This window comes from Chlamydotis macqueenii, chromosome 2, assembly GCF_036417535.1.
Source record: "Chlamydotis macqueenii isolate bChlMac1 chromosome 2, bChlMac1.mat, whole genome shotgun sequence".
Classification (NCBI taxonomy): domain Eukaryota; kingdom Metazoa; phylum Chordata; class Aves; order Otidiformes; family Otididae; genus Chlamydotis; species Chlamydotis macqueenii.
Genome location: NC_141557.1, coordinates 73005234 through 73031802, shown reverse-complemented (window position 1 = coordinate 73031802; position 26569 = coordinate 73005234). Strand labels below are relative to the sequence as shown.

General features: G+C 37.1%; 1 protein-coding gene across 4 annotated transcripts; it reads left to right on the top strand.

The window, feature by feature from the left end:
• Positions 1–81: 81 nt before the first annotated feature.
• Positions 82–25908, top strand: PRP4K (pre-mRNA processing factor kinase PRP4K). 4 transcript variants are annotated; one of them, XR_015257630.1, is made up of 19 exons: positions 82–198; positions 4093–5286; positions 8253–8426; positions 8685–8840; positions 9529–9610; positions 11170–11380; positions 13901–13974; positions 15448–15538; positions 15919–16066; positions 17321–17458; positions 18641–18794; positions 19771–19885; positions 20389–20540; positions 20989–21075; positions 21884–22161; positions 22522–23216; positions 23741–23826; positions 24661–24706; positions 25727–25908. XR_015257630.1 is itself a non-coding variant. In XM_086740257.1 (15 exons), exons 1-15 carry the CDS (start codon positions 161–163, stop codon positions 22085–22087), a joined length of 3018 nt encoding a protein of 1005 aa, XP_086596383.1. In that variant the 5' UTR covers positions 82–160; the 3' UTR covers positions 22088–23422. The 4 variants fall into 4 exon arrangements, 1 of the variants encoding a protein (XP_086596383.1); XR_015257629.1 differs by having other exon boundaries at positions 21884–22656; positions 23171–23216; XR_015257628.1 differs by having other exon boundaries at positions 21884–23216.
• The last annotated feature ends 661 nt before the right edge of the window (positions 25909–26569 follow it).

The following is a 26569-nucleotide window of genomic DNA, read 5'->3' as shown; positions in this document are numbered from 1 at the left end:
CTTCCGGTCCGCTCCCTGCCCAGGACGCTGGGTTCACTTCCGGTGGCCGGTTGCCCCCGCCTCTACTCGCCCCCCCCCCCCCCCCGCCACGGTGCTTCCGTGCGCCTGCGCCGCGGCCCCGCGTCTCCCCAGCGGCAGCGAAGGAGTTTGGAAGTTCAAAATGGCCGCCGCGGCGGAGCCCGAGCTGCGAGCGCCCGAGTAAGAGACCGGTTGGGAGGCTCCTCGCGTGCGGCGCCTCGGGGAGGAAGGGGGCGGAGGGGGAAGCGTGGGTGAGGGGAGAGGGCGAGCAGAGGCCCGGGTGGAGGTGGCGAGGGAGATGAGGGAAGGTGGCCGCTCCGGAGGAGAGGGCTTGCTGCGGGAGCCGCTCGCCGGCCGCCCCGCCGGGAGCGGGGGGCCCAGCGGGGCCGGGGCGCGGGAGCCGCCTCCCGGCCGTTTGGGGTGGGGGGGGGGCAGGAGGGCGGCGGGGGGGGGCGCACAGGAGGCCGCGCGCGCGCGCGAGGCGGCCCGCTGGGGGCGGGGGGAGGGGAAGCGGAGCCGGGACCGGCGGGCGCGTGTCCTCAGTTCCGCGTGCGCCTTCCCGCCTCGGGGATGGGGGGGGGGGAGGGGGGGGCGCTCCGGCGCTGCCCTCCCCGCTCCGGCCCCTCCTGCCCCTACCCGGGGAAACGGGCCCGCCGTGGGGGCGGGAGGTGTAGGGAGGGGGATCCTCTTCCTGCACCCCGTTGCGAGGCCGTTGCCCTCCCGGGCCGGGCGCGTAGAGCTCGGGCATCCCTGAGGCGAAGCCGGGCCGCCACTACCCGCGATCCCGCCCCCCAAACCGGGCCGCGGGCCTCCGAGGGCCTCCCCGGACGAGTAGGGTGATGGGGGGGAGCCGGTCTGAGAGGGATGCCTCGGGGCTGCCCCTCCGCCTGCCGCCGCTGCCCGCCCTGCGGCGAGCCCACCTCCCCCCAGTCCCGGGAGCTCTCACGTTATACAAAAAAAAAAAAAAAAGTGCCTGTGCTGGTGGAAGCAAAAAAGCGATTTGTTGCCGCCAGCCCCTCCTTCCAGCCCTCTCAATGACTGGCCACTGCCGGCTCCCGTCGGGAAGCGAACCTCGAGCTGCCGCCTCCCCGCCGGAGCGGGGCTCCGAGGGTCTGTTTTCTTGACACCCCGGTTGGCCTCGTGAGATTTAGGTTTGCCGACGCTCACGACCTCGTGAACGCTTTCTTCTCTGGAACTTTTACTCGGCGTTGACAACCTAATGCTTGCTTTATTGCTGCTCTCCCTTACACAAACACTTCAGCTGTATAAACTGCTTTCTGTACTTTTTCTTAAAAGTAGTGATTTGAGGCTTTGCTTTTTTTTTATTAATCGTGAGAGTAGAAAATAGGTGAGGAAAAGCAGTGGGTGTACATGTGAACCACGTAAAACATGTGAGCACGTGGGGAAGAGTATTTAGTGTATTGTATAGAGAAATATAACTAAGAGCAATAAGGTGAAAACTGGCAATAGGGAGCCTGAATGTAGGAAAAGATGGTTGAAAGCCCATTGCAAATCTTCATTAACTTCTTATTGTTCTTCTCCTTGAATTCAGAAGTAAGAAAAAGTGGGGCTGTAACAAGATCATGTCACAATTCCTCCCTGCTTAAAGCCGCTAGCACCTGAACATGTAGTTAATTACCCATCTGCCTCATCACCTGAAATCTTCTTAAAAGGTTTCTCATCTGTGTTATTACACCTTTGAAGCATTTAAGTGAAGTAAAAGTTTATCCAAGTTTTGATTAAATTTCTTGAAATAAACAGATTCCTGTACATGAATAAACTCTGAAGTATTTATTGCACTAACGAAATTAATAGTAATTTTATAGTTGAGGTAGAACTGTAAAGAAAGCTGGCAGTCATATTAGCGGTCTGTAGTGGCCTGAGATACTGTTGTGGTGCTGCAGCACCTCTGCTACCAGGTTGCTTTTGTGAAATGTAAGGTGAGGTTATTGCACAACATTAAAATACATATGATAATGAAATAACTTCCTTACAGATTTCAGTGTCACTTTCCGCTTTTAAGAGAAGGAAGACTTAATCTGTAGCATCTCGATTGGATCATGTGATTTATGTTGTTCTGTAATATTTTTGTAGTGTGTTGAAGTACCATTAGTGTTTTATTGAAGACTTTTGTGGCATCCTGTATCTGACTAAATGAAATCTTGAAAGATGCATAGTTCCCTTAAAATTCTTCTTGTGACATTTCTCTGCCCTTTAACCAACTTATGTCACTGACATACTTGCTCTGGATTGTTTTGAAAAAGTTTTACTTCTAATACTTTTTCCTTCTTTTTCATGTCTTCTGTACCAAATCCAACATAGAGCAAACTCATTTTAAGGCAGTTTGTCTTCTTTCTTTCTGATACTCTGTTGTCATAATCGTGCAGAGTGTCAGGCAGAAGCAATTAAGAGAAACACACTTCTTTCTATATGCTTCGAGTAAGCAGAATTAGTAGGAAAGATCAAGAAGAGAAAGCATACAGCATTCTGACTTTCTGAATATTGCGTATTTTTAACTCAAACAGTCTGTTTCCTTAGGAAGTTTTTCATTTCAGAGCACTAAAGTGTTGATGGTTTTAGCAAAAAAAATGTAGAGTATGTTGCAGACAAGCCTAGATTATTTACTAGTACCAGAGTTTGCATTAACTCAAGCAGGAGAGAATCAGTAACTGTGCACTGTTTGAATATCCTGTCTTTAATTAGGAAGACACTAATTGTATTTATAGTGAAGTGCCATCCTTTAGGGCTGGCTTAGAATACCTCTGATGTATTTATTCTATTGGATCATTGATCATATTCTTCAGGAACATCTGTCATATGAAACTAATAGTGTTCAGAAGATATATTTATATTTCCGAGTATGTCCCCCGACCACTCCTGACCATCGTGCTTGGGGAATTTCTTTTCAATGAATGAGGCTTGGGATACATATTTAAGTTATGAAAGTGTTAGATAGTAAATTCCAAAACTGTAGCTTAGATGGGGTGAGTTTGTAGAAAGGTGTCTGGCACTTAAAATATTTGGCAACGCATTTCAAAAGACAAATACTGGTCTTACCACAGACAGTAGCCTAACTGATGTTCTGAAGGGTATCAGGAGGTATTTGCTAACCACTGTTAAAACGTCTGTTGGTAAGCCAGTTTCAGCATCTAAGGAAGGTAAGTGAATGCATAATGTCAGGACTGAATTTTATAACTTTTGAAGTTATGAAGTACGCTATTTAAGTTGCTTGTTGCTGTGACTAGCTAATTGAAATGTTGGAGGGTTTTTTAGAGGAAACACGATTATTTTAATAACCTGCTGTAGACTTATTTTGTGCTTTTTTTGGCCAGTACTATTTTACAGGTCTAAAGAGTACAGCATTTTTCTTGGGAGGCTGACAGTCTGCTGTATACTATCAGAAAGCCCTTCTGAAATTAGCCTTCCTTAATTTATCCTGTTCCTCAGCAGTGTTCCCTATACTAGATAAATAATATAAATGCATGAGTAGAACAGTTCCTGATTTTTTTAAAAGGTGCGTACACTTGCAGAAAGAAATAGCTGTTAAAGATAATCTGTTGACTATGTGTGAGACTTTGCAAGACAGATTCATTAGGTGGTCAGCGTCATCCCTTGAAATAAGTTTTGATCTTTGGAGCACAATTGTGTTCTGCCGTTTGCAAATACTTCTAAAAGACATCCACTTGGGTTAGGCATCAGAGTGGAGCAGCAGATAAGATAGATAATGGACTGACAGGATGCATAAATACGCAGCACTGTTGTGTACTATTAACAGATATTGTCGGTATTGAACCTAAAAGCATAAGCATTGATTTCACCCACACATTTTGTTTTGTTAGTGCATTTGCTCTATGTTCCTTCCTTAGTATTTCTTTTTGCTGTCATAGCTGTCTGTTTATGAGGAATTGTAGCTGTTATTATAACTTAAGTTACATTAGTTGTACGTTTTTAAGTCTCCCAAAGGTAGATAATTCAATGGCAGTTACTTTCTATCATAAAAAGGACTGTCAACACAAAATTAAGGACTGCAATGAGTTGATAGTACTGATCTGTAACTTTTCTCTTTTTTTGTAGGGTTGAGGATGCTGATGCATCTGAGAGAAGTGTAAATGAAGAAAATGGAGAAGTATCAGAGGCAGACCAACCTCAGAACAAACACAGCCGACACAAAAAAAAGAAACACAAACACCGAAGTAAACACAAGAAACATAAACATTCTTCAGAAGAAGATAAAGACAAAAAACATAAACACAGACACAAACATAAGAAACATAAACGGAAAGAGGTAGCTGATACCTCTGACAAGGAAGATGGACCAGCTAAAAGAACTAAAATTGATTTTTTAGCTCCTCTGGAAGACTTGGAGAAACAAAGAGCATTATTGAAAGCTGAACTTGAAAACGAATTAATGGAAGGAAAAGTCCAGTCTGGGATGGGATTAATATTGCAAGGTTATGAGTCAGGATCTGAAGAAGAGGGGGAGATTAATGAAAAAGTGCGCAATGGAACGAGACCTACACCGAAGTCAAACACTAAGGGGAAATTAGAACCTGTGGACAATAAAACTAGTTCCAAGAAAGGAAATAAGAGTGAATCAAAAGAAAGGACTAGGCACAGATCTGACAAAAAGAAAGGCAAGGTAGGAGTTGATGGAATCAAAGAGAAGACAACCAGAAGCAAGTCAAAAGAGAGGAGGAAATCCAAAAGCCCGTATAAGAGAAGTAAGTCTCAAGATCAGACAAGGAAATCTAGATCTCCCATGCTTAAAAGGCGATCTCAGGAGAAAAACAGAAAGTCTAAATCTCCCCCAGAGGATAGAAATAAGGCTGATGATAAAAGTAAATCAAGAGATCGCAGAAAGTCTCCAGTTGTAAATGAAAGCAAAAGCAGAGATCGTGGCAGAAAATCTAAATCTCCAACAGAACTAAGAAGCAGATCCAAAGATAGAAGATCACGGTCCAAAGATAGAAAACCTAGGAGATCAGAGACTGACAAAGATAAAAAGCCAATTAAATCTCCTTCTAAAGATGCTTCTTCAGGGAAAGAGAACAGGTCCCCTAGACGACCTGGTCGAAGCCCAAAAGGAAGAAGCTTATCTCCCAAACCACGTGAAAAGTCAAGAAGGAGCAGATCCCCTCTCTTTAATGATCGTAGATCTAAACAGAGTAAGTCCCCCTCTCGAACCCGGTCTCCAGTTAGAAGAGTGAGGAGTAGGTCTGCAGAAAGGAAAAGAAGAGAATCAGAAAGAAGGCGTCTTTCTTCTCCCAGGTAACTTAAAGCTGTCATAAACCACTGCAAAAATGCATTACAGGGTGAACTGAACATAAACTGTCTTGTAGTTTGGCATTTATCTCTTTGTTTTATTTTGAAAATAGCTATTAAAAAAGGTAATTAGATTGTGCGTTATATTATGAGCTTACTTTGTATGTTATTCAGTTTTTTAAAAATACTCCCACAACTGTCAGACATGCAAATTCAGCTTTGGTTGTTAAAGTGCTGGGTTGTATGCTGCTTGCACCGTTACTGGGAACAAGTTTTGTAGCTCAGGTTCTCCTTTTTGTCACTCAATTGGATTCAGAATTTGGCTTCTATTTTGTTTCTTAGTTAATAGTTGTGTTGTTTTCAGGAATTCCTGTGGGGTGAGAGTCCCCTCCACTCTTAGGTATCTATGTTGACTAAAAGCAGGTAATTAACTCCTTTTCCAGCTCAAAAAAAAACCCCTAATGATAGAGACAGCATGTGTGAACGTAACCAAATCTTTTATATCAAGATGTTGTTTTCACGGTCATGTTTTTTCTTAAAAGTATTTTGTATTTTTCATTTGCTAGAGGTATGGTAGTGTTGCTTTCTTATTAGTCTGTTGTATATCTTTACCATATTTTGCGTGCTCTTAAAGGAGGAAGGCTGAAGTCTTTTTAAAGTATTTTCAGTCTTGGCATTTTTTAAAAAGACAATTTAGCCTATGAAAGCAGTTACCTTGAAATTTAATGTAAACCATGAGACAATAATTACTAGCATCTACTTCTGTGAAGCTGATAAGCCCTGGATGGTAAGTTCCCAAGCAGAGAACAGTGTAAGTTATGTATTTTTGGAAGTTAATTCATTGAATGTAAGAAGTTCAACAGACAGAAGAGTTCAGCATTACTTTTGGATAATAAATAATTTAAAACATGTTATCATGGGGTCTAGCTTCACCCACTCAGAGAATTAAGAATAAAGAAGTATGAATTTAAAACTATGAATTGAAACCACAGAGATCTAGCTCAGTAAATAAACGCCTAATAAATGTGAAAGTCTGCCTGCATCACTGAGGTTACTCTGGTTTCAACTATGGGATATCTTCTACAGGCACGTTATCAGCTTATTTGTCTGTACTACAGCATAGTGATACTGCAGATACTTTGGAGGATGGCCCCAGTGGTGTTAACCAGATTAAGCAAGTGTTGTAAATGCTAGCAGTTTATCTGACTGCTTTCTGGTGAATCAGGAATGTAATGGTGCAACCACTACGTTTCTTGACATATTTTCTTCTGTAGCGTTTTGCATCTTTCAGTTTTCATTTCTCGTGACAGCTTGCATTGCAGCCAGTTCGAATTAGTTGTCTAGACACTATTTCAAGTGATGCATGTGTCTAGGATTTTGCTATCAAATTCATACTTCAGTAACACCGTGGTGAGCAGCATGTGAGTGGGGGACTACTAAGGAATATTTTCTGCTGGAAGTGTTTGCAAATTGACAGGAATAATCTTTCTTCGTGAGACATCCTGAACTAATTCCAACTATGTTGGAGTTTTAACTACCTGTAACTACTCAGACTGCCAGATAATTTAAGGATCTTTAATGAACAGTTTTAACCAAAAAATCCCAGCAATTATATTTTTCATGTTTGTTTCCAGTGTTCTAATGATGTAAGATACTTTTCAGGTCTTTGTCTGAAGGTACTCACTATATGATGTTACTGTTAATTCTTAATCAACTGCTATTTATCTCGTACCTATGATCGCTGAACTGATTTAATTTTTTTACAGTTATTTTGGTTGGGATTTGGCAGTACAACCACTTTGTTAACCAGGAAACCTGGAGCTGTCAGTTCATCCTGTGGCTTTTTTTTGTAATGTTGTTCACAGCTATATAACATAAATTAAGTAGGGTAAAGGGATCAGCCTGCTTCAGCATTTGAGTCCACAGTAGTTTCTTGTAGAAACTGCCAGCACTTCTGTATGTGCATAAATTTTCCTTCTGTCCCCCTATTTTGCATCAGTTCTGGTCATCATACGTAGCTAAGGTAACTGAAGCTGATGTAACAGTCTCAAAACAAACAAAAAACCTTTACAGAAATGAGGGAATTAATCTTTCAGACCCCAGAGATTTTTTTCATTGATGAGAGATAACACCTGAAATAACTTGTCCCAATTTGATTTAAAAAAAAAGGGGGGGAGGGGGGAAGATTAAAAAAAAAAAGGAAGTAGCGTTGCAGCATTTTCTTTGAACAGTAGTGTGGAAATATTTTCCAAGAATTTCTGTTGCAGCCTCATTATAGAAGAGTTGTTAAATATTTTTAACTTCTTTTTAACTTCTATTCTTTTCAGTTTTTGACTGAGATCTTTGTATCGTGGAATATAATTAAGCTTTTTAATGTAGTTGTCCCATCAATTATTTTTTTCCTGAATAATTGTGAATCTGTAAACAAGAGTGAACTAATTTTGAATAGCATATAATGTCAAACTTGACTTACTTTTTTAATTTGAGGAGAGTTAGTTTACATGTTAATTAAGGATTTTAGTTTTCAGCTGCTGTGTTAGAATGTGTGAAATACTGAAGCCATCCAGTTCTAGTGCCCGAATTGAAGTAGACATTAAAGTCATTGCTGTGGAGTAGCATGGTCCTAAATTTCAATACTGTATTGTAAAGTGAAAACAGACCACTATTTACATAAGACTTAAACACAAGCTTTGTTTTAAAACCTCTCTTAGCTTCGTGGTTAGTAATTAACAAGCTCTGTTTCCAGACTTGTCCTGAACTAGACCTATGTATGGGCACGTATTTCCCAGAGTGGGCAAACACACACAAAAAAGGCAGCCAGCTCTGCAGCATACTTATCCATCTCACCCTTAGAAGCCCATCTGGTGGTCCCTTACCTACAGTAAGATTTTGAAGTCAGCTTTTAGAGGGAATTGTGATTTTTGTTTTCAGCTTGCTCCGATTTTACTACCATTCTCTTCCTCTCTTTTAAGAACGCGGACCAGAGATGATATTTTGTCTAGACGTGAAAGATCAAAAGATGTTAGCCCACCCAGTAGATGGTCCCCATCCAGAAGAAGGTCTCGGTCCCCCATTAGAAGGAGGTCTCGTTCACCCCTTCGACGTAGCAGATCTCCAAGAAGGCGGAGTAGGTCTCCTCGGAGGAGGTAAAGACATACTGCCTTTTTTAATATATTTAGTAAAATATTACTGAAAGAATAAAGGTTTTTATCTTATGTGTAAAAAGACAATGCCTTTTTTGTACACATTTGTATATGCTAACATAGTTAAATTTATTTTGTCCTCCATTAAATTAATTTGTTTTGTTACTTGGAGTTGCTGTGTACCTTTGTTTTATGAATAGATTTTCTTCCTCTTCTAAAAACCAAACCGAACCAAAACCACAACCCACTTATTGTTACCAGGGATAGAGGCCGAAGAAGTAGATCTCGCCTTCGAAGGAGGTCCAGGTCACGTGGTGGCCATAGACGTAGGAGCAGAAGCAAAGTTAAAGAAGACAAATTTAAAGGTAGTCTTTCTGAGGGTATGAAAGCCGAACAGGAGTCTTCATCAGATGAAAAGTAAGAATTAATTTCTCACTGGCACTGATTATGTGAAAATGCAGATCTACTGGTATGGAGAATGAACTGACATTTATCGTCGTAGTGTAGTTTTTGGGTTGTCAGCTAAAACCTTAATCATGTTCGAGTCTGTGTGATCTCAAAAACTTTGGAGTATGCAAGAAATTCTATGACCTGTTGGTTAGTGGGCAGACCTGAGGGAATGATATGTTGTTTGGTTTCGAAATTCAACTTGACCAGTATTTTGTGAAAATATTTGGTCTTATTCATCAGGCTTATTGCTTGAAGAAAAACTGTAACAGCTGAAAGGATTAATTACAGTCTGCAGATTTTTTTTATATTTGCTAAATATCTACTTAATCCAATTGTACAAGCCACATGCATTCTTAATCAAATTATCAAGGTTTTTTTTTCTTGGCTTTTTCTCTTTAAAGGCAGTTACTGTTAATTGTTTGCAGTTAAAAATTATATGCTCAAAGTCCCAATGAGATACCGAAAGATAAATTTTCTCTGTAAGGAGATGTAAATACACACACTAGGATTTAATACACCTTTGCTTTCTGAGTCAGTTAAACAGCTATTGTTTAATTTGTTGTGTGCTTTCTATGCCAGGGAACTGCATTTGATAAAATTCAGTAGATAATCTTATGTTTATGATGTTATATAAAAAGTAATTTTATTTTTATAGTCTTGAAGACTTTGATTTGGAGGAAGAGGATGAAGAAGCAGAGATAAGACAAAGAAGATTACAGCGGCAAGCAATTGTTCAGGTACACAGTTATATTATCACATGGGTTACAGAAACTAGTTTTATACTTTTAGTCTAAAATGTTGTGATAAAGAAAGGCTCTTAGCCTATTACTGCATTACTATAGTAGTTATTATTACTATGCTTTTCCAATTCATTTATTGTAAATGTTAGTCTCAGTTAAACTTTACACTTCTAGTGCAACAGCACTGCTGTTAAGACTGAAGCAACTCTTCTGAGAGTCAATTTTGTGCTATGGTTAAATCTTCTCTGGCAGTCCCATGACATATTAAAAATGTTCTTCCATTGTCTTAAATCTGTAGATTTTCTTTGTAGCTGTATCTTTGATAGCATAATGTCCATATAGCATTAAGTTTCACTTCAGTTAACTGGTCAGTCTGTTACAAGTAGAAGTTGTCCTTGTCCATTTCCAAAACTTCATAAAGCCACTGAAATGGGTTCCCTCTCATGAAAGTAGATAATATATTCAGTTACGTGTGTGAGTTCCCATAAACTTCTTATTCCTTGTAAAAAGGTAACAGTAGTGACAGGTTAATATGTGATTGAGATCCTGGAAAGGAAGCTGTGGCCAAAGGGGATGTTATTCTACAGCACAAGTCAGGTATCTTTTTTTAAATTTGGGATTTGGCACGCAGCTGGAACATATTAAGGAAAATGCTGTAGCATACTTAATATTTAATTACAAAAACACCAGTTATCATGTGCTGCCTATTTTAAGCAGCACTAAAAATACTGTTCATTGTTTGAATTTATGCAAGGCCCGTTGTAAAATCCCTTCAGATCTATAACTGAGCAAAACCCCACAAAGTAAATAATTTTTAAAGGGCAGTGACACCTGTTGTTGGTCCATGCAGGAAACAAAATTCCAGAGCTTCATTCCCTAAATGGGAAACCTGTGCTTGTATTATTGAGTATTTTGACCTTGATAACTCAAATGATATCAGCATTTATTCAGTTTGATTTTTAACTTATGGGAGAGGAAGTTATATAGGTATAAATTTCATACTACATGAGTTAAAAAAAAAAAAGATGTTTTCTTGAACTTTTTTTATGCATCTGAAATTTTTCAACAAGAATGAATGAATAAACAGGATTTCCAATTCAAATAAAAAAACGTTAATCGAAAAACTACTAATAACACTAATAAAATTGGAAAAGATTCTAGGATGTAACATGTAAGATCATTAATTCTTCCTTAAAGACTTTCTCTCCTTGTGTGCCAGAATGGTTTAGTAATAAATCTATTGATACTCATGTCTTGTTACGCCCAGCAAAATAGTTAATCTTCAATAAAAATAACTTTTTATGGAAATGTAAAAGCCTAAAGGACACACATGAATTTTTCAGTATTTTTTTATGGTATAGGGTGTGGTACATTGTAGCAAATTGAGTTCTTGAAAGCTGTATCCTGTTCTGCAAATAATGTGTTGCCATTAGAGATGTAGGTGATTATGAAAGCAAAGATTATGGTTTAGCACAAACCATTGAAAGAGTGAGTATAAAAATGTTTGAAGTGTGATAAACTGTGATGGTGAGGTTAATAATTAAATTTATTTTCAGAAATACAAAGGCCAGACAGAAGATAGTAATATATCTGTACCATCTGAACCGAGCAGTCCTCAAAGTAGTACACGTAGTCGCTCAAATTCGCCAGATGACATCCTGGAAAGAGTAGCTGCTGATGTCAAGGAGTACGAACGGGAAAACGTGGACACATTTGAAGCATCAGTAAAAGCCAAGCACAACCTCATGACAGTTGAACAGAACAATGGTAAGAATCTGAAATCTCACTGTATAGTACAATTTAAGAAAGCTCAACTCTTAAGCAGAGCACTTCAAAAGAGACATTTTAATGAGTTTTCTTATATACTTCCAGACTTGCAAGTAGATTGACCTTTTGGACAGAATTTGAGAATGTTTACACTAATGGTGTATACTTATGGTACTTAAAAAATAACAAAATAAAGCTTACTCATTAAGGAGGGCAATATGAATGGAATATGCTCTCTGTATTTCTTAAGACTCTTAATACAACTCATGCTATAAATTTGGAAGAACAAATAACGATGTCTGTCTTTATAGTTCAGAATCACCCTTTTTACCTTCCAATTTTTTTTTTTTCGCTTATGCATGTTATTTTCTTAAAGCTTAATATAGTCCTAGTCTTTATTTTAGGGTGGGTTGGAAACCACGCCACTTTTGTCCCTTTTTTTTGGTCAAGGCCACTGTGTTAGAAGAATATAGGCAGGTCTGTAGTAATTTAGAATCATTCAGGCTTTTGAGAGTCATTGCTTGTAAGTCTGTTTTGGTGGCATAACTTCTTGATGAAGAAATGGCTGTTTCCTCCCTACACATAATCTATTGTACAACAATACTGAAATGCAATACATCTTAGTATAAAACCTGCCTTGTGTCTGCTGCAGCAAAAGGAACACAGAGCAGCTTCCAGTGCGCACTGTAATATTGAAAATTTGCCTCTTGTTTTTTGTCTTTTGAAAGTGGATTACTGTGCATCTTCCAAGTAGTCAAAAAGTGTGACTAGTTGCTCCATGGACATACTTGAGCTAGTTTTAACTACTTCAGTTTGTATTTGCATTTTAATTGCAACAGTGTGCTGTTTAAGAAGGGCTATGAAATGTGCCCAGCCCCTCAGGAAATGATTGGACAGTTAGCTTGTTTCCTGTCGTGCACTAGGTGTATCCTTGGGGCCTAAATACGCTATGTTCTAGTGGCTGCTTCTCTTTGAAGTAATAAAGCTGCATCTCTTTGAGACTGATGTACTGCTCTGTAGTTTGTCCTGGTGTTCCCTTGAGCAGTATGTTTTCAGATTGTTCTCCTGCGGTGTGGGTGGAAACAACTACCTTACACGCTTTTCCTTTATTTGCATACCACAAGTTTAGAGTTAGTCGTCTTACGTGTAACAGACAATATATTTTTCCTTTTTTGTCAGAGGGAGGCATGTACTGCTTTCTGATTTTGTCCACTAAAGTATATGAAAATATAGCTGTTAACTACACAGACATTTTTAAGATACAAAAAATGTTTATTTTTAAAAACAGATCAGTTGCACTTAAATCTGGGAATTTTCATATTTTGGTAAGATTCTGGGTTGGAGGTGCCTATAACAAGAGAAGGAAGCAGTGGATTATCTTTTTTTGTGAGAGACCTTTTTATTTATATCCTGACCTCATACAGAGACAGGATGGTAAGTTGCTAAGGCACTAGTTAGTAACTCATTGTAGCCCAGTGCAAGTCTGAGTAACTGTAACTAAAAAGAAAATTTGAGGCAGTTGCTGGGAGGGTCTATATCTTGAAACAGTGGTGTAATATGTCTCTTCATAATGTCAGGTGATAGGTCTGTACCTTGAAACAACAGTGTCAGCATAATGGATGAGAGTTTTTGCTGTTAGAAAATTTCAATCTAGTAATTTTGTATGAAAGTGGTTGGCTATATGCATCACAAGACCTGAAGCATCTGAGGATTAACCATTTATTTTTCTTCATTGCTCAGTACCCTAAAGGGAGTGTCTGTGATTTACCATGGTCACGAAGGGATGCTACCGTAATGTGTGTTATGAAGTAGTTTAAAGATTACTTGCTTTACCGATGTGTACTTAATTTGTATTTCTTCACTTTTTATTGTATCAACCAAGTAAAATGTCTTTGGAACTTTAAAGATGATGAAAAGGTGAGAAAGGGATAATCTTACCCACATTAGAAATGTTTCTCTTAAACATAATAATTAGCATTGTATTTGACTAAAAGCTACACATAAGGTCCTTTTTGACAGGGTTGAAGAAAACATTTCGCAAAGAAACAAGTTCTGGGCTTTACAGCTCTTCTTGTTAGTAGAATACTTCATGATTAGCAGAAAAACCTGAACTTGTATATTGAAAGAATGTCTGTATTTTTTATATGTGTGTGTGTGTATATATATATATATATATACACACAGTAATTTATATTTCTTTTTATACATATATATATAGTCATTATAGGGATTGTGTATGTATGTACTTTTTGCTTTCTGCTGTGTGAATTATTTGAAAGCAATTATACTTAATTTTTCAAGGAGGTGTAAATTTTTGAGTGCTTTGAAGACCTTATCCATTAAATTTTGTATTTCTACAATGTAAAATGGTATGTGCTAGAAACGTTAGTAGAGCTGCTTGTTTGCCAACGTACTAATCTTAGATTATATTGTAAAGATACCAAGTCACAATTTACACTGGTAACAGAGTTATTAGTTTGCCGTCTTTTTCATGTTGAGTAATCTAAACTTTATTTTAAGGTTCAGCTCAGAAGAAATTGCTAGCTCCTGATATGTTCACAGAATCAGACGATATGTTCGCTGCGTACTTTGATGTAGGTAATTCTTGGAAATGAAATGTGTGACTTTTTTTTTTTTTTTTTTTTTCTCCTTGATTTTTTTGTTAGAGAGATACTGTCACTTGAGGTTTGTGGGAAGTTTGATTTGTAAAATTGTGTGTAACTGTGTAGACAGTATGTTCCTAATCTTTTGATCAACCAAAGCAGGCAAAGTAGTTCTTAATGAATATTTCAGTAAAAGAAAACCACCTGAAATTAGTGGGAGTTTTACCAGAGTAACCAAGTAGGGAATTCGCCTGTTTGAATAGGGCCTGTAGTAACCAAGTTATTTATGAGTTACACTTTATATTAATGTTACCCTACTGCACTGTTGTAAATGCATGATTTTTTTTCCAGAGGTTCATGTATAGTTAATGAAAAAGTATCTGTGCAAGATACTTTAATTTGCTAGTGATGCTGTGTTAGAGTAATGTGGTGGTTTGGTAGGGTTTGGGGTTTGTTGGTTGGTTGTTTTTTGACAGAGCTGCATTTCCTGATTTTATTTTGCACTGTTCCAACAGCTTCTCTCTAAATGTGCTGAAGTGGCTTGCAAATCTTGACAATCCAGTGACTAGTTTTGAGACTTTACTCGCTATTGCCTGTAAATCTTCCTTGTTGTTGACGCATGATGCTGAGAAATAAGTCAATACAACAACTTTCTTCTCAACTTAGAAATCCTTCAGTTAATTTTGGTTTATGGCAGACATAATCTTTTAGCTATGACAGAGCATTGGTGACAAAAGGCTGCCATGGTGTCACTGTTGTAACACTGGTAATAATAGGATTTTTAAAAGTCAATCTCACTTTGACCTGGAAAAAGATAAATACTTGAAGGACAGTGTGTGGGAGGGGTGCTTTTAAAAATGTGGAAGTTAAAAGTAGGGATTTTAATGGCTTGTAAGTGAGCAGTTCCCCCTTCTAGAAACTGTTGTTTAATTGAAGATATTCTTTACTACTCATAGATTTGAATTTGCATTAATATATTGTGAAATCTGTTGAGATACCAACAGCAACTGTAGTAATTCTATGATCGTAAGTGTAATAGTATGAAATCTGTGAAGTGGCATTGAATGAACAGAAATTCAAGGCTTAAACAGTTACATTTTCTCCGCAAATTGCTTAAGTTGATTACAACCAACATACTGTAAGTAAAAAGTCTTATTTAGATGGTCCAAAGTGTGCATTCTGACATGAGGTATATCAGTTTCTTGTGGGCATTAACTGAAACGTCACACATTTATGTTTAATAATGGTTGTATTGGTTATTCCCATCCTCTTTCCTTCCATCAGTCTTTAGATACTGGTATGTAAATAGCATTCTGTGTTCAGTAGTTTCTCTCTCCTACAAGATATGTGTGTTTGTACTGTGGGGAGAAACAGTGTTTCAGTAGAAAAAAGGGCTTTTGGTATGTAAATGTCAAGGAAAAACAGAGCACACAAGCAAAGCTGTTATTTCTCTTTTTGTTTCAGAGTGCTCGTCTAAGGGCTGCTGGGTTTGGAAAAGACTTCAAAGAAAACCCCAATCTCAGGGATAACTGGACTGATGCAGAAGGCTATTACCGTAAGTTGTATTTGTTGATTTGCAAGGACAGCTAGAATTAGGGTGCAGAATGGAAAAGATCCCCGTGTAAGAAGTACCGAAATGTTACTCTAATGTAAATGTACTACCACAGTGCCCTCACTGAGTGTGTAATGTAATGGATTAAATGAACATGCAGGTTTTAAGCTCAGTTACGAAGAGACTCCAGACTTACAGAATCCCAGTTTATTCCACGTAATTTCCACAAAGCTAGGTGATATAAAGCATTGTACACTGTGAAATTAAGTGATTATATAATTTATCCTGTTTTTCTGAATTACACTGAATGGTTTATTTTTCATAAAAAGTTTCGTGAGATATTTCACTCATAACTCTTTAAATTGCTTGATTTTATTCTTCAGGTGTTAATATAGGTGAAGTTCTAGATAAACGTTACAATGTCTATGGTTACACTGGTCAGGGAGTCTTCAGTAACGTAGTGCGAGCCAGGGACATGGCAAGAGCAAACCAAGAAGTAGCGGTTAAAATCATCAGGAACAATGAACTTATGTAAGTAATGATTTTGTTTAATAACAGTAAAGCATATGTAACAGTTTTTCATAAATTCAAAAATTTTTCATGATGTGATTGGAATCTCCCTTTGTTTCAAGTGAAGTAACAGGTTACAGCTGTGACTCCTGCCTTTTCTGCTAATATGAGCCAGATAATGGGAAGCGCTTGAGGACTATGTATCCACACTTCTTTACAGCTATCACAGGAGAAGGGTACTTGCATTTTCATCAGGCACTTTCTCATTTGCTAAACTGCAGGGAACAGCGGTAGCAAGAAACAAGGTTACAGTTAATTATGAGACCTTCCCAACTCTAAAATTTGTGAGATGGGACGCGTGGACTATGAAAATTTTGTTTTGATTGACCAGATTGGTTTGGCAGGCTGTGTGTTGGATCCTAATCGATCATCTGCAACTTAAAGACCTCTGTACATTGATTATTTTTGTGTGTTCTCTACATGTTTGTGTGTAGATATATAAAAAGGGATGGGACACTCCCTGTTGAAATAAAAAAAAAGTGAGGTCTTCCAGAGTGAGTGAACATTGACAAGTATGGTCTATTAAACTCCATTACATGAGGACTTGTCTATGACACTGATTCTCAGTATCTGCTGCAGTATTTCTGTAGTCATATATTACGTCCTCTTCCATTAAAGACAAATTAAAATCTTTCCCATGCATTTTATCTTGGAAGCTTTAAAAGTTATCTTGCTGTGTGTATAACAGAGTTATTTTGTATTATTTTAATAAATAACCAGAAATTATTTTTTTTTAAAAAAAAGGGGGGAGGGATGGTAAGCTATTTCAGTTTGGTATCTCAGATAATCAGTTTGGGTGCATACTTGGCTCTATAGTCACGGTATCTTAAAACTTTTTAAAATAATGTGTGTGGTTAAGTACTTTTTCTAAAAAAGTAAACTCTTCAAATGAGTGTTGTTTGAAACTAAAGCATCATATTGCAGGAGGAAATCTAATTTTAGCTTTACCTGCAACCAGGAGGGAGAAGGAAAGGATAAGTAGGTTACAAAGGCGCAGTGAAGATCAAAGAATTAAACAAACTTACCCAGTGTGTAGACACTGACAGCAAAACATTGTTGTGACTTTTTTTTTTTTTTTAAGCAGTGGTACATTAAGTAATGGTAAGACACTTCTAATTTCCTGATAATTATAACCACAGAAGTGAATGGCTAGATTTAAAAAAAGTATTAGCATTTCACTGATTTTGTTTTCTAATCATAATTCTTTTTTTTTAGGCAAAAAACTGGCCTAAAAGAACTGGAATTTTTGAAGAAGCTCAATGATGCAGATCCTGATGACAAGTTTCATTGTCTACGGTTGTTCAGGCATTTCTACCACAAACAACATCTCTGTCTGGTATTTGAGCCACTCAGGTAAGGTGACAAATGTTTGGGGTTCTCTATAAAAAGTAAAGTACTATTGAGTGATCTTTACTTTTTTTTTGTTTTGGCTGTTGATACCTTGTTCTATTGCCAAGATTCAAGAATGCAAGGAACTTTTCAAAATAGAAAAAAAAAAATGTATAAAATATGAAGCCACAAATCCAGATTACTGAACTATTTCTCATTTACTTAAAGCGTCATTGTGAACTTTGTCTGGACAATATTTGAAACAAAATGATATGTTATTAAAGATGGTTCATCTCATCAGTGCTCCTCTTAATGACTTGTGTGTGTGTCACAATATTTTTTTACCTTTCATAGTTCTGTATTTTATGAGTTTGGATGAAGAATGTGTTCCCAGAGAGATGCTGTATGTTCTGTGAAGAGTACATCTATGCTAGCAGTCTAAGGAAGAAAATTGTTAGTGCTTTGCACGCTCACTTTTTCTTTAACTAATTAGTTTTTTTTGACAGGTTAATTGTAGACACTGTGGTTTATATAGATCTGGATATATTAATTGCCTTATTTCCCATTTTTACTTAGAGACATCAGTTGTTTGTATCCTAAATTTTCTGTGTGTCATACTTTAATTTTTGCCATATTTGCAGTGAAGATAAGTTATGTGCTGAAGCAATGCAAGTTTTATGAATTACTATTATGTTTTCATTAAGCCACAGAAAAAAAAAAAATATTTTCTTTTGCTGTACTATCTCTTTATAATACACTTCTACTTTATTTATATCCAATGATGGTTTTGTCCTGGAATTTTGGTCTTTTTATCTGCTGTTTAATTCATCAAAAAATCACGTCCTCAACTTGTATCCCTGCATACTTCCATTTCTATTTATTTCTGAAGAAAACAAGTACAAAGGCAGTACAGTTGTTAAGGTGCTGTTTGTATGCAAATAAATGCTGTCAAATTACTCTTAATTAAAATGTGTTCTGAACTAAGTCCAATCTAGTAAGTAACTAGACAGTGTAGGATAAATCTGACTGACTAGCATTTTTGTTTCGTTGCTGTAGCTAACAGAGCGGTGTGTATGTTAAGTTGAATGCTACTTTTCTCCAAAAATGTCTAAAGCTAACTGGTTTCCTGAAGTTTGTCTTCCAGTTTAGGAGACCACTATATTTTTCCTTGCTAAGCTCCTTTCTGTTCTTTCTCTCTTTTAATAGTATGAATTTACGAGAGGTGTTGAAAAAGTATGGGAAAGATGTCGGACTCCATATAAAAGCTGTGCGTTCCTACAGCCAGCAGTTGTTCCTGGCTTTAAAACTCCTTAAAAGATGCAATATCCTACATGCAGATATTAAACCAGATAATATTTTGGTAAGTAATAAGTAATTGAAACTTATTTTGCACAGTCTGTAGTGTAAAATTAAATATTTGAAATTAATATCATTCTGTTAATGTAGGTGAAGTCAAAATATATTTTAAGTGAAAATGTTAAGGGTTCACATTTTGATATAAAATGCGATCGTGGTGTAAATAGTAAGTAAGAAATATAATACAACATCTAAGTAAAATCTTTTCAGTACAATCTTTCTCAAACAAACCTGCATTCATTTGTAACTTTATAGAAAGCAGATCTTCTAAAGTAAGACAGTATCCTTTCTTAGGAGAAATCTTGGGACTTTTTCCATCAATAGTTGAAAAATGTTCTTGCTTTCTAAAAAAATGTAAGTAAATGGAAGTAAGTTACTTGAATCTGGATGGAGATTTTGTTTATGTGAATGAGATAATGAGGAAAAGTCCTTAATGCCTTTTCTTATCTTCTGTTTCCATTAAACGTTCTGGTTAGTAGGGTGTGAGAGCTACACTGGAGGAATCAAACACGTTTCCTTTGGTTTTCTTGGTGGTCATCCCTGTGACAAACTCGGATTTTAATTTTATTTAAAGTGTTCTCTTCTTGCCATCACAGCAGTAAAATTTACTATGTAAGGATGAGATAATATGCTGTTTTATGAGTGGTACTCTGGATACTAGAACTGGAAGTCTAAACTGGTGTAATTTCAGTATCTGGAATGAAATCCAGGTCCACAAGGATATCTCGGTAAGGGAAAAAGTACATGAAACTGACCTTTCTGTATTTTGTAGTATCTGAAGACATTAACTGTCACTTTCAATTTAAGAGGTCTTTATAGGTTCCTTAGAATACAGAGAGGAAGGATTGAACTATAGGAAGAACTTACAACTTACAAGCTGAATGTTTTTCTTATCTCTGACTTAATTGTGTTGTTACTTTCACAGTGCATTGGTAATTCTACCTACAAATAGTGCTAATGGCTATTTGTTTAACTTTCAGGTGAATGAGTCTAAAACAATATTAAAGCTTTGCGATTTTGGATCAGCTTCGCATGTTGCAGATAATGACATCACACCATACCTAGTTAGTAGATTTTATCGAGCTCCAGAAATCAGTAAGTACATCTGGATTGGCTACGTGTATCTTAAGCGGCAGCAGGATATACCAGTACTAGCAAATGAAAATTTGACTTGAATTTACTCTCTGTTTGGTCTTAGCAAAACATCACTCTGGAAATATGATGGCAGTCAAAAATTCAGACTTTGAAAGCATGCTTGTGTGACTCTTCATGTATGTTGGTGGTCAGCTCAGTGAGGACAGGGAGAAGTCATTCTGATTGGTTATAGTTGTGTTTTAATTTAGAGGTATTGTTCTGACTTCTTGTTTTTTACTAACTTAATTCATGCTGTTGAGTTTGGGTGTTAGGTAAAAACTTCCCTTTCTAAAATAGGGATACTGTAAAAGTTAAGTCTTGCATCCTTTGTATGGTGACTTCTTATCCCTCCAAGGAGAAGCACCAATATAGTTTACAAACCACAATTTTTTAATGTCTGTTTTTGTGATGTTATATCATTTAAGACTACCATTATGAAATTAACTGAAATTGCTCTGTTTCAGTTATAGGAAAAATCTATGACTATGGTATAGATATGTGGTCTGTAGGCTGCACACTATATGAACTTTATACAGGAAAAATACTCTTTCCTGGCAAAACCAATAACCATATGTTGAAACTAGCCATGGATCTCAAAGGAAAGATGCCTAACAAGGTAAGAAAAATAAGTAGATGAATTTTAATTAATACCTGAAACTGCTATAATGAACAGTAGAACATACTTTCTTTTTTCTTCCTGAATTCTCTTTCTTATCATATACATCTTCTCTTAACAGCAAGTAAATATCAGACGTTACTCTGACTGTATAATTAATATTGATTTTCAATCTTATGAAGTGAAAGTGTACAGCTTTTTTTTCATAGACTAAGTATAAAGTGAAAGCAGAAACCTTCTAAGCATTGACCTGAAAAAAAATACGTAAGTCAATGGAAGACACTGTGTCCTTTTTCAACTGGGTTGAACTGTATTTTTTTATTCAATCTAGACATTTCTTATTATCCTTTTGATAATTGCAATAAATTAGTAGACATTGATGCTAATTGTGGAGTTTGTAAGACACAGAGAACTTGCCTGAGACTCTTGCCTCTCCCTCATTTTCCAGATGATTCGAAAAGGTGTATTCAAAGATCAGCATTTTGATCAAAATCTCAACTTTATGTACATAGAAGTAGATAAAGTGACAGAAAGGGTAAGTCTTTAATGTGTCAACTAACGTGTGACATTTTTCCAAGCTTTCCTACTGTTATGATCTTTCAAAAGTATCTTAACATCTTAATTAAAAATAAGATTTTATAAACTATTAGAATGTCCTTTTGCAGCAGTATGGACAGGTTACGTATTTATAAACTGGCAATGGATATTTTTCTTATGATTTAGGAACGCATCTAAGAGAAATCCAAGTTTAATCTTCGTAGGTATACAGGAGATCGCCATATAATCTATCCTTAAATTACTAATAAAAGAAATTTTGCCTTCATTTCAGAGAAGGATGTCCAACTTGAGTATGTGGTGCTTGTGTTGTAGGAGGTCACTATTACTTTCCATATCATTTTAGTATAGTATATGCGACAGGGCTCTGAGCAACCTGATCTGTTTGAAGATGTCCCTGCTCACTGCAAGGGGGCGTTGGACTAGATGACCTTTTAAAGGTCTCTTCTAACCCAAAACATCCTATGATGTATCGAGAATCACAGAATTAGTGGTCAGATATGAGAACTTCCCATGTGGAACTTTGATGTTCTTGGTTATCTGGGATGTTATTTTCATGTGTGCACCTGCTCTTGGTGAAAGATGGAGCCTGGCCTACCCCTGACAGAGTTATTTCCACTCTTTTCCTTTACCCGCATGAGGATTTGTGAGGCCATATGATGATGAAGGGCATTGCTGATCAGACCAGAGATAACCCTGCAGAAAAGTTGCTGCTGAAGCTCTGTAAAAGGGAGAGGGGTTTTGTGCATTACTTCTGTTCTACAAGGCTGCCATTTTTGTATTTGTAGGAGAAAGTTACTGTTATGAGCACCATTAATCCAACCAAGGACCTGTTAGCAGACTTAATTGGGTGCCAGCGACTCCCTGAAGACCAGCGTAAAAAAGTACACCAGCTAAAGGACTTGTTGGACCAGATTCTAATGTTAGACCCAGCTAAACGGATTAGCATCAACCAGGCTCTGCAGCACGCCTTCATCCAGGAAAAAATTTAAACCAGATGAAGAAGTTCAAAGGGTTTGAGTAATTAAGATACAAAGACTGAAGAAATTTCACAACAGTTATTAATGTATATAAACATAAATATTTCCCCTGCAAAGTTGAGGAAGAAATGATACATTTGAATTAACATCAAGGCTGATATTTCTTTTAGAAATGTTAGAGTAATTCTGTTTTGTGTCTTATGTGAAAATTTTCACTGTAGAACTGTTTTAATTGCCAAGACTGCACAGAAGTACAATGCTAATGTATATGGTTGCAGTTCGTATATATTATAAAAAGAAACAAAGCATCTGTTATAAAAAAAAAAAGAAAAAAAAAAAAAAGAGCAGTAATACTGGGTGGTTGATTTGTTTTTAGCAGACTTGGCTTCATTTTTGTCTTTAAAAAATGGCCAGCATAAATGCTGTTTATATTCACATTTTCCTAGGTGTGTGTGTGCAGGCCACAGCAGCATGCCCTTGGTGTAGTCAGTGCCGAAGGGGGTCTGTTCCTTCTTGAGCCTGCCCGCAGGGATGGTCTCCTCTTTTAAAGCAGGTTGTGTACAACTTTCAGTACACTGAAGGTAAGCTAACCCATCAACATCACCGGTGTTTAAGCTGTTATTTTACTGGAACAACTGACAAATGAGAGACAATAGCATTGTGGCAGAATTCCCTGCATGTTTGATAAATGATCTTGTTTTATTTTCTGGCATTGCAACCGTGGCATAGTTACAACTTCTGTTCTGTTCATCACATTTAAAACTTTGAGAGTGCGCACTTGATGGATAGAGCGCCTTCAGTGTACTGTTTCTTATTACTTTAATTTTTTTAATCAACTTGCTATAGACTTTGTATACATTTTGTTAAAGACAATTCACTATGACATAGAACCAATACTTAACAGAAGAGTTTTCATTTAGTAATTACATACGTTGGGATCTCATTCGAAAGACCTTATATCTAAAGGATAGATAGACAACATAACGAAATTTTTAACTATTTGTATGTCATTTTGAAAGTGTACTGCTTTATGCTAAAAGTGTTTCATTTGTTCATTGTTTTCATTATTTGTGATCATGTTGTCTTTCAATACAGGCATAAACCTTCCACTCTTGAACAAAGCAGCTGCTTTTTAAAAGCGGTAATTGCTTCTTTACCTTTTATTTCTTTTGTAAATGAAGCTTTTCTTTAAGAAATGTGACTTTAAAGTGTTGTCTCTTGCATAAAACAGTTGACACTTACTTATTGTAAAGTGAAGATTGTTCTGCTGCATGTAAAGTGGACCATGCAGACTTCTGTATGTTTTCAGTATGCATCATTAGATAATAAAGTCTTTTGTGAACAAGGCATTTGTAGCCATTTTTAAAAGAATCTGTCTTCAGTGATGGTAAATCAGGTAATTCGTAAGAACCGCTCCTGCATTTCTTATTAATCATTTAAATTAAGGGGGTTATTAAACGTTATGATCTTTGGGAGAGCTATAGGCTATGTTAATTAGATATATAATTATAGCTGCTTAAACAAAAGCAAAGCAAAAAACCCTACAGATAATGTCTGTCTGCTTTCATTGTAATGAAATTATTCCTGTAGGATGTGGGATTATATTCAGGCTTTAACTAATGTTTGTGCTGTTTTTCTCACTTTTCCTTTTGATGGTGCTGAAAGAGAAAAAGGAAAGCGAATCACAGGCCTCTCAACGCCTACTCCATGGGTCTGATTTGCTGAGACACCAACTTCACCTTCCTAACAAGGTTATTTCTGACAGCATGTGTAGATAAACATTTAGCAACAAGTTAAAACGGCTTGAACATTTGAATTGGTTATACAGCGTGAGGAAACCAGAATCAAAACTTTTCAGCTCCATACTGCTGTTTTATTGTTCTCTCTGACAATATTAAGAAGTTCATCTTTTAATTTTTATTAATATATTCTGGAAAATTGTGAAAACCCCAGTGGTTTCACATACTTTGTTCAATACTTCTTTGAACTAAGAAGGGTTTTTGTATCCATCTAGGTACATAATGGCAGCAATCATGCACTCTTAGTGCACTCAAGGATGGAAAAATGACACAAAGCAGTCATTCTGCTGGTGGGGAGTACCCCACCGAGGAGATGTAATGAACTAACTACGAAAACAAGCAGGAGATGGGTGGTTTTGTATGCCTATTTGGAACCTTCAACCTGTCTCTTCTCAATTTATATTGTAAAATTCTTAATAAAAAATAATCTCTCCTTATTTCCACATATTAAGGGATCTTGTTCATACAGGAAATAAATAATAAATAATTGTTGAAAGCTTTCACATTTGATGAAATACTAGTTGCTTGCTAGTTAAATGCAGAAAGTAACTTGCACTTTTACAACATAGGCAGCACTACTGAGGGCAATTTTACACAGATGTAGCAATAGCTCACCCTTTCTGTTGCTTTGTACTTTATTTTTAAAATAGGAATATAAAACAATGAAATGAGTTGGTGATACAGAAACAAAGCAGTAGAAAAGATGCCCCTTAATGCCTACAGAACTGTTTTAAGCTATTCTGGAGAAGCATAAAGTTGCTCGTTTACTTGTTCTTTGTGTTGTAGGTGCAGCTCAAAAGAAGATGATGGCTACCAGAAGACATGAACAAAGGTTTCTGTCCTATAAAAGATATGAAAGATACTCTTCGTGTAGTTCTGTCTTAATCTTTTGATTTCCAGCATTCCAATTTAGAATTGATTAACACTGCTGCAGTACTGATAATTCCTGACACATACTTTACTGTGTTAGAATTTGTTACGTAGATGTGCGTGTTTCATTTCTGGTTGAAGTTATTTTCTTACTGTGATTAAATGTAGGAAAATAAGCATTACTGTTTAAATGCAGTTTTCTTAAAATGGTAGAATGATCAGTACAAAACCTGTAAAATCTAGCAAATATTTAAGCAGATGATGCACTTTTTTCTTTAACTTCAGCAGGTTCATTATTTATTTTAATTCTGTCAAACTTTGTTGTTGATACAGAGACTAAGCTGACAGGTTATTCAAAGCAAGTGGATTTCAGTCCTCCACCCAGTATCAGCTTCAGCTGATACTAGTTGTTGGCAACAATCGAAAATTTTTAGTTGTGGCTTCAAAAGCCTTTGGAACTGAGGACTTTTTGACACTGTTCAGGAACCTCTCCAGTTTTAGGCAATAACCTGTCTCAGTAGCCTGTGGCCTCTGAGGAGAGCAGAGTAGCCGGTGGTGCCACTGCAGTCAGCTAAATTCCAGCAGTTGCAATTGGTTCAAACAGAACAGCTGTGCAACAGAGTGTGTGTTGAACTATTTCTCAGCTGATCTAAGAGGGAGGATAATTTAGCTTTTCCTCCAGTACATGAAGATGTAATTTGTATCTTCACCTGAGCTCCTATGTATAGGAAGTTTGTCTAAATCTGCTGTGCTAATTTATTTCCTTCTCCCTCATGGGTGACAAGGAGCTTTACATTTAACAAACTTAGTCTGCCAAGCATTCAGAAAAAGCAAGATATCAGCCCTACGCAGTTAGAATGTGTTTTTACTACCTCGGTGTATACTACTATAATTTAAAAATTAAATTCTGTTTAAGAGTTTTTGATGGAATGTAACGATTCCTTTAAAACTTTTTTTAATAATACTTTATCTCCATATATAGGGTAAGTGGCATTAAACCTCTGAAGAACCTTTTTGTGCATATTGACCCATACACAGAAGGCAGACCAGTCTGTGGTACTACTGGAGACAGAGGGATCTTCGACAGTACGTGTGAAATTGTAGCTCGGGTGGAGGATGTTGGGAAGTGGCAATTGCTTGAAATTAAAGTGTGCTGAAAACTTACTTGCATCCTTTCTTCTGTTGTGTTTACAAATGTCATACTGCGAAGCTGCCAACTATGTGAACAGTTTTTAAATACAGTAAAACCAATGTGTAGTTCTTTGAATGAAGTTGTCTGCTTAGATATCTGAGATATTAAAGAATCAGTAAAAAAAAAAAAAAATCTTGAATATGTGTAAAATGGAGCTTTTGTTGAGTTGCCTCTCTCCTGGTTGTGGAAGCCCAGTGAAAGCCAAATAATTCATGTGGATTTCACTTCGATTTTCCCCAGGGCTTTTTTTGTTCTTTTATAGGGAGGTACTAGCCTGTGTGAGTTAGGGGACGAAAGAATTGCATTGTGTTACCGTGAAGGGAAGCCAGATACATTTATAGATTAATCTTTACAAGAAAAGCATGAGGCTAGTCAAATGGGAGAAGCAGCATGGTGAAGCGGGATGGAGCGTGTATTTTCATTTCTTAATGTGTGAATTACTTACCAAATTATTAATCTAAGTGTATTGGTTATGCTCGTTATGTGGGTACGGAAGCGAAACTACAAAACGTGTCTCCTAGACTTTCAGGTCTTAGATGAACAAAAGTAAATACTTAAATAACTAAAACTTAACTTAAACTTGTGACTTTTTCTAAATGGAAAACTGGGCCTTTCCCTCCCATTATACACTTT